Raw genomic sequence first — 12,423 nt, 5'->3', positions numbered from 1 at the left:
GACATATATACATACATATATATATATATACACACACACACACGCACACACATATATATATACACACATATATATATATACACACACACACATATACATGCGTGCTACACAAGCACATGCTTGTATATAAATATAAGCATGTGTATGTGTGTGTGTGTATATATATATATATATATATACATAGATACGGAACAGCTTTACTTTTCAACTTGTATCGAAAATATGACTATGGTCTAGTTTTATGTCAATTTTTTTTATATTTTCTTATCACAACAGTTTTTTTTTCTTTGTTTCCATAATGTTTCAAGAGTGCTTTACAATTTATTTGGAACATTAAAAGTACCTAGATTCATTATCAATATTTCTAGACTTTCACAGGTTCATCTTCAGGAAGAGAAGTGATGCACACATCTACTGCAGCCACGTTCATAAAGAAACAAAGCCCAAGTGCTTGGTTGTATCTCTAATCCTTTACTTACTTCAGTTATTTGACCATGGTCATGCTGGGGCATTGATATTTTGTACTTATTCCACTTGTTACATAATTCTTGTGCAGAAATGCTAATTTACAGGGATGTAATCACCAATTGTCAAGTGGTGGTGGTGGGGAACAAACACAAAGATACACACACACACACACACACATAATATTCAATGTGCTTCCATGCAGTTTCCATTTACCAAATTCACTCACAAGGCATTGGTAGGCTTGGGGCTAAAGTAGAAGGCACTTCTCCAAGCTGCTGCAAGGTGGAATTGAACCTCAAGCAACATGGTTGCAAAGCAAGCTTCTTAACCACAAAGCCATACACAAACATCATCATCATCATCGTTTAACATCCGCTTTCCATGTGGGCATGGGTTGGAAGGTTTGACTGCGGCCTGGTAAACGAATAAACTGCATCAGACTCCAATCTGCTCTGGCAAGGCTTCTACAGCTGGATGCCATTCCTAATGCCAACCACTCTGAAAGTGTAGTGGGTACCTTTTATGCACTACCGATATGGGAACCAGTCAGGAGGCACTGGCATCGACAACGTTAAGATGGTGCTTTTTACATGCCACTGGCATATCTATATACACCCACATCAGGTTTCCACATAGTTTCCATGAACTAAATTTACTCCCAAGGTATCAACCCAGTCTGGGGCTACAGTAGAAGACATTTCCCCAAGACCCAAGATGGTGTGCAGTGAGATTGAACCCAAAGCCATGTAGTTGGGAAGCAAACTTCTTAACCACACACCCATACCTGTACCTACATTACAGCAGAAATGCATTTGAAATATTACCTTTGTTTCTTTATGAACATGGCTGCAGTAGATGCGTGCATCACTTCTCTTCCAGAGGATGAACCTGTGAAAGTCTAGAAATATTGATATATATATATATATATATATATATAGGCGCAGGCAATGGTTGCGTGGTAAGTAGCTTGCTTCCCAACCACATGGTTCTGGGTTCAGTCCCACTGCATAGCACCTTGGGCAAGTGTCTTCTACTACAGCCTTGGGCAGACCAAAGCCTTGTGAGTGGATTTGGTAGACGGAAACTGAAAGAAACCCATCGTGCATGAGTGTTTCCCCATCACCACTTGGCAACCAGTGTCGGTGTGTTTACATCCCCCGTAACTTAGTGGTTTGGCAAAAATGGCCAACAGAATAACTCCTAAGCCTAAAGAATTAGTTCTGGGGTCTGTTTGTTTGACTGAAACAGTTCAAGGCGGTGCTCCAGCATGGCCGCAGTCAAATGACTGAAACAAGTAAAAGAATAAAATACACACACACGCACACACACACACACACACACATCCATTTACATCAAAAGAGACAAACAGTCAAAGGAAGAGCGCAAATGCATCTTCAGATGCAAATGCATACGTGCACATGTTCAAGGGGTGATGGGGGTGGGGGTGTGCATATAAAATTATCCCCCAAATCATCATCATCATCATCATCATCATCATCATCACAGTCATCATTACTTTAACAACCACCACTGCTACCATCACTTTCATCATCATCATCATCATCATCATCATCATCATCCATCATCACTAGCATCTTCATCCACATCATTATCAGTCATATTCCATTCGTCGGGAGAAAATTAAGCAATACAAAAAAAAAAATAAATAAAAATAAAAAAAACACAACTGCGGAAGCATTTACCAATTTTTTTTTCTCCTGGAGGTGGTGGGTGGGGGAGCGGAATTAGCTCGTAGAACTGGTTGACATTGAAGGGTGTATAGATGTGTTTGTGTACGTTTGTATATAATATATATGAATTTGTATATACATATGTGCACACATGCATATGTGTGTGTGTGTGTGTGTGTGTGTGTATATGCATACATATATGTAGTTATGTGTATGTATATATATGTATGCATGTATATATATATGTGTGTGTGTGTGTATGTATATATATATATGTGTGTGTGTGTGTGTATATATATATACATATATATACGTGTGTAAATATATACATGTGTATATATATATTTATGTGTGTGTATATATATATGTGTGTGTGTATATATATATATATATGCATGAGTATGTGTAAGCATTTGTGTATCTAAAACAATCATATATATATATATATGCATACACACACACACACATACACAAAAGAATGTATGCATACACATATAATATAGACCCACACAGATATACGCATACTCAAGTATACTACAAGCAGCTGAAGATTACACTCACTAATCCCAACTGCAAACAGCTGATAATCTTCATATATGTAATTCCTCACTAATCCACATTGACTTCTTCAAACCCTTCCACTGCCGCCGTCGCTCTGCGCCACCACCGCCGCCGCCATCACTCCGGTTTCCTTCAACTGGTGTTTCCAGGAATCAAGAAATCAAAGAACCCAGGAATCACACAAGAAAGTGCTTGCTTCCAATGAGATCCATCTTATCTAAACAGGTTTGATTTATTATAAGCAACACATGAGATTTACTTGGGAAAAATAATATAGTGTTCATTAAATTTAAGAGTGAGCGAGTGGAGCAGAGTGAACCATCAGCTTTGAATTACTATACATACACACACACAGACATACATATACAATATCTATCTATCTATCTATCTATCTATCTATCTATCTATCTACATAGTATCACTTGAAGAGGAAAGTGAGAGTAGAGAGGCAAGTTTTGTCTAGTGAATGTTTTAAAAAAAGATGGGTGAATGTAGCAAGGATGGCACGTATGAATGACGAAGCCACCTTGACTACGATTCTATGAACCGTAAAAATTAATACAGAGAGTTGCTTATTTGCAGAAAAAAAAAGAAATATAACATGTAACTTCATTGACCGAGGTTACCGTGGTCTTTTCCGTAGGCTTTTCTTTCCACGGGTAAACCTCACCTGTCCTCCCCTTTACACTTCATATTGATATTTCTGTGATAACGATCCCTATTGATCAATTTTTTTCCTTTCCCTTCCCCCCACTTTTTTTTTTTTTAAATTTTATCCCCCCTTTTTTGTCCTCCTTTCCTTTTTCGATCCCTTTTGATCGAAAACCAAACCCCCTTCTTTTACCCCCAAAAGAAAAGCTCTACTTTGTAATTTTGTCCTGTCTATGTGCAGCCCTGTGTGGCTAATAAAGAAACATATCTACATGTCTATCTATCTTACATGTCTATCTACATATCTACCTATCTATATACATCTCTCTCTGTGTGCATATATATATATAGTTCCATTTGAAAAATCCACCAGAATGGATGCAATTTGAAAAATTCACCAGAATCGACGAAAGCGCTAATATATGATATAAGTTATATGATGTATAAAAACATGTAATATACAAATAAATATCTGTAAATATAAAACCATACGAATTTCTGAGTACCTCATTTCTTCTAATATAAAATACCTGTACATCATCTCCAAACCTTCTTTTATATATATATATATATATACATAGAGAGAGAGAGAGAGAGAGAGAGAGAGATGCATACATGCACACACACACACACGCACACACACACACACACAAAATATGTATGCAAACATATACAGGGTTGGTCAAAGTCACCTGACAGTAAATCAAAACCATTTAATTCCAAGATTTATCTATGTTTGACAACTGAATGAATCTAATAAAAGCATCTAAATATGAAACATCATGAATGTTGTCCAAACTGAAGACCTTCTTGAGTGACACATTTTCCCATTTGAGTCAATACAAAATTACATATAATATTTACGGAATCTTGATTTACTGTTGGGTGACTTTTGGCCAACTATGTATATATATATATATACATACACACAAACTTATAGACATACATGCATACATATACACAAATATATATATATATGTACACACATGACTGGAGCAACACGAAATGAAGTGTTTTGCTCAAGAACAAATCACATTGCCCAGTCCTGGAATTGAAACCACAATCTTATGTCCATGAGTCCAACACCCTAACCACTAAATAGACACACTCCTTCAACTCCTGAATTTCAAGACTTTCCACCACTATTTAGCCATATGCTACATTTTTGGACAGTATGTATTTTGCTTACATAACTATTTTGAGGCTTACTCTATTGTATGACATACTGTACAAGATATTGTTACTTATTTATGTATAATCAAATGGATTTTCTTCTTTACTTCATTCCAATGTTTATGGGATATAAAAAAGCATGTCAGTAATAATATATTTCGTAAATCCCACTGAATAAGGAACATAATGTTTTTGTCCTTAGTACATAACAAATGGGTTCCATAGCTATTTCACAATTTATTTAGCTTAGCAAAAGAAATGTGGTTTAGCCTTAATGCTGTAGAAACAAATGTAAGAACTAATAGTAAACACATTAGTTCTCTCACATTTATGCTTGGAGGGATGTAATGAAATGATGGTTCCATCATAACTAAAGCACCATGGACATTTTGAGGGTGGGATGTAATGAGATGATGGTTCCATCATAACTAAAGCACCATGAACACTTTGAGGGTGGGATGTAAAGAGATGATGGCTCTATTACATTTAAACCAGCATGGTGAGTTTGATGATGAGATATAAAGAGATGATGGTTCTGTTGTATCTTAACTAGCATGAAGATTTTCTTGGAAGTATGTAGTAAGGTGTGGAAGAAAAAAAATGCCAGTTTGCTACTCAATGCATTTAAGTATCTCAACAACAGCAATTGGAGAAGGTGATCAATCATATTTAACTGACCCCCACATTTCACTGGTGATTTATTTTACTAAACCCTGAAAGTCAAGTTGTCTTCAGCAGGATTTGAACTTCATGTAAAATAAATAATTACATTATATAAGCTATTTTGGCCATCACTCTGCTGATTCTTCACTTCTCTTGTGCTTGTTTGGTAATAGGACGTATGGATATGAGGCAACAGGTGCTTGGTACCAACATACACTGGAAAAGGCAATGGACGAAAACAGGAAGGCAAAGATCATCTGGCACTTTGACTTCCAGACAGACACAGTGTTAGAGCCCCGAAGACTGGATATAGTAACCTCTGGAAGTGATAATCGACATTGCAGTGCCAGGAAATCAACATATTATCAAGAAAGAAAGAGAAAAGGTTGCTAAATATGGAGACCTGAGAAATCTTTTCTACTCTAGGCACAAGGCCTGAAAATTTTGGGGAGGGGGCCAGATGATTAGATCAACCCCAGTATGTAACTGGTACTTAATTTATTGACCCAGAAAGGATGAAAGGCAAAGTCAACCTCGGCAGAATTTGAATTCAGAATGTAAAGACAGACAAAATATCTATTTCTTTACTACCCACAAGGGGCTAAACACAGAGAGGACAAACAAGAACAGACAAATGGATTAAGTCGATTATATCGACCCCAGTGTGTAACTGGTACTTATTTAATCAACCCCGAAAGGATGAAAGGCAAAGTCAACCTCGGCCGAATTTGAATTCAGAATGTAAACACAGACAAAATACCGCTAAGTATTTTGCCTGGTGTGCTAATGTTTCTGCTAGCTCGCCACCTTATGGAGACCTGAGAATTGAGATTGCCAAGATGTGGCAGTTAGGGTTAGGAAACATAAAGGTTGTCCCTGTTGTTGTTGGAGTACTGGGTTCAATACCACCCAGCCTGAAGAAACATCTGGAAACTTTAGAAATATCCTACAATCTAGGTATATTACAAAAATCGGCATCACTTGGAACTGCACACATCATATTGCGTAAAGTACTGCCTGTCTGAGGTTCATGTTGTGACTTGACAGACAGTACAAACACCCCGGGTAGACACAATATCTTCAACCAATAACATCACAATATTGATTACTGAGAGATGTCTTCAATAATAATCATAGGTGCATCAGGAACTATCCCTAAGGATTTGAATAAATTGATAGAGGAAACAGGCATAAAAACCAAGTTCAGAGCAGCCCCAGAAAACAGTATTATTAAGGACAGCTAGGATACTCAGGAAGGTTCTTGGCATGTAAGGTTACTTAATGTAGCCCTAAGTTGGGGATTTTTTCCCCCAATGTTCTAATCTGTTGTGCATATATGAAATAATAGTAATAATAAAAAGGGTAACATTACCAATACAGATTTAAAAATAATAACAAAGAGATTCTTATTGTAAACCAGCCTTACCTGCCGGACAAGTTTCTAAATTCTTATTGCATTTTAAATTGTAATTTCCAGCAACCATGATGGCCTACAAAAGAAAATAAGAATAGTAATAATAATCGGTTTACAATAAAAGTCGATATCAATGTTAGTAGTTCATTTCACTGGTCACACATTTCATTATAGAGAGAGAGAAGGGAGATAAAGAGAGAGTATAAGATATAGAGAGAGCTAACAAGAGGAACAGGATGTGTGTACATACTAGGCTTAGTGGTAGACAATGAGTAAGTGAAAGCTATACACACAGAGACTGAGAAAGAAAGAATCACAGGGGGAAGAGGAGGATGAGGAAAGGCAGTAAATGGGAAGAGTTTTCTTTTACTTGTTTCAGTCATTTGACTGCGGCCATGCTGGAGCACCAAACACATACACATACATACATATATATATATACATAGAACGGGCTTCTTTCAGCTTCCGTCTACCAAATCCACTCACAATGCTTTGATCGGCCCAAGGCTGTAGTAGAAGACACTTGCCCAAGGTGCCACGCAATGGGACTGAACCCGGAACCATGTGGTTTGTAAGCAAGCTACCTACCACACAGCCACTCCTACGCCTATATATATGTATAAAAGAGTTAGAATTCTTCATTGGATAATTATTTATTTAGTGTGTTCATTTCGTTTCTCTTTGAAATGAGATGAAAGCATTCAATAAATAATTAATCACGAATTAATCAAGCATTATCTCATGGCTTTGAGATTTCAATGATGTGATTGTTTTTGTCTTGAATGGCATCGTTAGGCAGGTGAGAGAGGCCAATTCTGGTCTGTATGAACATAAAACAGGTAAAAAAAAAAATCTTGTGTCAAATATGGTCAGTTTAAATGCTAAAGGGTTAATATAATAAAATCTGTACACTACTTCAAACAATCTATACACACATACAAACATATCACATGGGACAAGGTGATAAAGCATGGTCGTTGAATGTTGAGTCCCATGGAGGTGATGCCGAGAGACTGAGACTTTTGGTGATTTGCTATGCTTGAGAAGACACATCAAACTAAGCGAAACCGTAGCCATGATCAGGGCTGGTGACATATAAACGGCACTTGTGCCAGTGGCATGTAAAAGGCACCCACTACACTCTTGGAGTGGTCGGCATTAAGGTTATTCTAATTGTAGAAACCGAACTAAACCAGACTGGGACCAGTACAACTCTCCACCTTACCAGTCTAGTGAAACCATCTAACCCAAGTCAGCATGGAAAACGGACACTAAATGATGATGATGATGGCTTGGCTACGTGGAAAGATGCTTGCTTCCCAACCACTTGGTTCTGGTTTTAGTTCTACTGCATGACACCATGGACAGGAGTCTTCTACTACAGCCTCAGGTCAACCAAAGCCTTGTGAGTGGATTTCGTAGACAGAACATATATATATATATATATATTCCAAGAGAGTTAGAGGTTGTGAATCCAACCAACTAAGGGATAATATCTATCCAATATACTGCTGGTAGAATACCCAATTATTAATACACAAATTTTTTTTTATTGCATTGAAATTACATTACTGAGTGAACTAAATGGGTGAAGGTAAAAAGTTACACCTGTACAGGTAATGTCAATTTGATGGAAGGAGTGAGCTTATGTGTACACAAACACTTGATCGCTATACACAAATCATCTGTGTGGTTGCTCAATAAGAAATTGTCAAACCATCATACATCGACTAACGACGGGAGTGTCTGTCATTTTATATATATATATATATATATACTCTTTACTCTTTTTACTTGTTTCAATCATTTGACTGCGGCCTTGCTGGAGCACCGCCTTTAGTCGAGCAAATCGACCCTGGGACTTATTGTTTGTAAGCCCAGCACTTATTCTATCGCTCTCTTTTGCCGAACCGCTAAGTGACGGGGACGTAAACACACCAGCATCGGTTGTCAAGCAATGCTAGGGGGACAAACACAGACACACAAACACACACACACATATATATATATATATATATATATATATACATATATACGACAGGCTTCTTTCAGTTTCCGTCTACCAAATCCACTCACAAGGCATTGGTTGGCCCGGGGCTATAGCAGAAGACACTTGCCCAAGATGCCACGCAGTGGGACTGAACCCGGAACCATGTGGTTGGTTAGCAAGCTACTTACCACACAGCCACTCCTGTGCCAAACTGGATTTTCAAGCACATATAAAGCTATAAATAACAGTTGAAAATCTCTTTTCCATAGAAATACTCAATGGCTGCCATTATATATATATATATATATATATATATATATTATATATATAATTGATTGACAGCTTGATGAAAGGTAGCAGGCCAAAACTTCGAAGTCACTGACAACACTTCAACACTTTTCTTATAAAAGAAAAATAAACATGTACTCTACTGAGAGTATTGAGTAATTCTTCACTTTAATATAATATTGTTTTATCACAACTCAAAAACAAACATTTATATATATACATACACACACACACACATATACACACACACACATATATATATATATATACATACATACATACACACACATTTTTAAGTACACATATGTGTATGTATATATATGTATATAGGTTGTGTGTGTGTACAATGCATATCTTTATACATACAGCAACATGTATACTCATTCATATTAAAATGTCCCGTATATAGTCATATACACAAAATGGGTGTATGTATATATATACACATGCATATACGAAAATCCATTCTAGGAAAATCAATATATTCACACAGACACACTTTCTTAGGCTGATTAATCACATTATGATAGTGGCCACTGTACACACCCCCACCACCCATACATACATGCGTACATACAAACACACACACACTCACACATATATACAACACACACATACAAACACACACACACTCACACATATATACCACACATATATAGATAATATATATATATATATATATATATATATATATGTATATATATATACATACACACACATTTTGTATATTCTCAATGATAAACAAGCATAGAAGAGAACATTGATTGGAAAATTAGAATGTGAAGAAGGAAATTCTTCATCATGGCTACACAGCGGAGTGAGTGAGAGAGAGAGAGAGGGGGAGAGAGGGAGAGGGAGAGAGAGATGAGACAGTAAGAGAGGGACAGAAAGAGGGGAGAGAGAGGGGGAAGAGCGAGAGAGGGGGAGATGTATGAGCCAGTAAGAGAAGGACAGAGAGAGAGAGTGAGAGAGGGAGATATAAGAGACAGTAAGAGAGGAAGAGAGAGACAAGGGAGATTTATGAGAGAGTGAGAGAGAGAGAGGGAGATATATGAGAGACAGTAAGAGAGGGGCAGAAAGAGGGGAGAGAGATGGGGCAAGAGCGAGAGAGGGGGAGATGTATGAGCCAGTAAGAGGAGGACAGAGAGAGAGTGAGAGAGGGAGATATAAGAGACAGTAAGAGAGGGACAGAGAGAGACAGAGGGAGATGTATGAGAGAGTGAGAGAGAGAGGGAGATATATGAGACAGTAAGAGAGGGACAGAGAAAGAGAGAGAGAGAGAGAGAGGACATGTAAGAGATACATGTAGGAGCGAGAGAAATGTAAGAGAGATACACACGAGAGAAAGACAGAGATAGTAAGGGAAAGAGAGAGATATGTAAAAGAAAAAGAGAGATGTAAAAGCGTAAGAGAGAGAGAGAGAGAGAGAGACATGTAAGATAGAAAAACATACAAGACAGAGCAGGAGAAATAGCGATACATGAGAGAAGAGAGAGAGAGAGATGTTGAGAGACAAAGAGAAAGTGAGGAAGAGACGTGAGAGAGGGAGGGACGGAGAGAGAGAGAGAGATGTTAAGAGACAAAGAGAAAGTGAGGAAGAGATGTGAGAGAGGGAGGGAGAGAGAGAGAGAGATGTTAAGAGACAAAGAGAAAGTGAGGAAGAGATGTGAGAGAGGGGGGAGAGAGAGAGAGATGTTAAGAGACAAAGAGAAAGTGAGGAAGAGGCGTGAGAGAGGGAGGGAGAGAGAGAGATAGATGTTAAGAGACAAAGAGAAAGTGAGGAAGAGGCGTGAGAGAGGGAGGATGAGAGAGAGAGAGAGATGTTAAGAGACAAAGAGAAAGTGAGGAAGAGGCGTGAGAGAGGGAGGGAGAGAGAGAGATAGATGTTAAGAGACAAAGAGAAAGTGAGGAAGAGGCGTGAGAGAGGGAGGATGAGAGAGAGAGAGAGAGAGAGATGTTTAAGTGATCCCCAGAGAAGTGAGGAAGAAGAGTGCGTGAGAGAGGGAGGTGAGAGAGAGAGAGATGTTAAGAGACAACGAGAAAGTGAGGAGAGAATGTGATGAGAGGAGGGAGAGAGAGAGATAGATGTTAAGAGACAAAGAGAAAGTGAGGAAGAATTGTGTGAGAGAGAGAGAGAGAGAGAGAGATAGATGTTAAGAGACAAAGAGAAAGTGAGGAAGAATTGTGAGAGAGAGAGAGAGAGAGGAGAGTACATCTTCAGAGAGAAAGACCAAATGCCAAGAGCCAAGAACACTCGCAATCAGAGCAATAAAACAAAAATAATAAAATCATCGCTGCATGGTCGGAACGAACGGGATGAAGACGCACATGGTTGTGCGGCGTGGATGCTGCATACGGATAAAAACGAGGCAGAAGCGGAGGAGGAGGGAGGGGGCGAGGGGCGAAGGGGGGGGGGGGGGGTGGGGTGCAGCGCAACATACTGTAACAGTGCGGGTCAATATAACCTGGTCAGTCGATCGGCGATGGTGTTGATAGCATCTAAAAACATCTATGATGTTGTTGTTGTTGTCGTTGGAAGGTGATGGAGTTGTTTTGATGGATGATATCTGGTTGACATCTAATGGATGGAATGTCATGTGGTACATGCTATATGTCAGATATATGTATATATATATATATATCCGATATATACATATATATATATATATATTATTCAAGGATTCCAATTCTGTTTGTTTTTTTTATGTTTTATTTATATTCTTTATAATATTAATGTAGAATATAGAATATATAGTATAAATAATATATATATATATATATATATATATAGTAAAATGAAATGAAGTATTGATTGTCTTATTGAATAGATGAAATATTGAATATCAAATATTAAGGGACTAGTATACTTTCTTGCATTTAAGCAGTCTTCAAGGTCCCAGGTTGTGACAGGAATATATATATATATGATTTATACACAAGATATATATATATATGATATTTACATGCATATATAAGATATGTATAAAATAGATGGATAGATATTAGCATGGAAAATGGATATATGTGTGTATGTGTGTTTCCAGACTATATATATATGTGTGTGTGTGTATGTATTTCTACATATATATATATATTTATAAGTTTGTATTTACATATATACGTATTTATACATATATTTATATATTTACATATATATGTATTTATACATATACGCACACATATATATATACATACATGTGCACAAAAATCTACATGTAAACCTATTCTTTCGTTGTGGTGCACCTGAGCACTGTATACAATAATTTCATTATTATATTATGTAATACAACAGTATTACAAAAGCCTAGAGTGCCTTTAGTAAATTTGAAGAGGTACTCCAAATTATACATATATACACATATATACATCTATATTTCTTCTTCTCTCTCTCTCTTTCTGTATATATGATACACACCTCATCATCATTATCATGCACACTCATCTTTTTAAACTGGCATGGATTGGGTGGGCCATTTTTGAAGGAGTCTTTTACATCGAAATGCCCTTCTAAGGAGTCTTTTACA

General features: G+C 37.3%; 1 protein-coding gene across 1 annotated transcript in view; it reads right to left on the bottom strand.

Annotated features, from left to right (window-relative positions):
- Positions 1-6,693, bottom strand: part of LOC115224692 — a 139,969-nt gene extending 133,276 nt beyond the window's left edge. The window contains exon 1 of the mRNA XM_029795549.2: positions 6,634-6,693. Within this exon, the coding sequence (XP_029651409.2) occupies positions 6,634-6,691 (58 nt within the window). The 5' untranslated portion in view covers positions 6,692-6,693. The remainder of the gene's footprint in view (positions 1-6,633) is intronic.
- Between the last annotated feature and the right edge of the window lie 5,730 nt (positions 6,694-12,423).

The sequence above is a fragment of the Octopus sinensis genome, linkage group LG26 (genome assembly GCF_006345805.1).
Source record: "Octopus sinensis linkage group LG26, ASM634580v1, whole genome shotgun sequence".
Taxonomy (NCBI): domain Eukaryota; kingdom Metazoa; phylum Mollusca; class Cephalopoda; order Octopoda; family Octopodidae; genus Octopus; species Octopus sinensis.
This window is presented reverse-complemented; position numbering and strand designations above follow the sequence as displayed.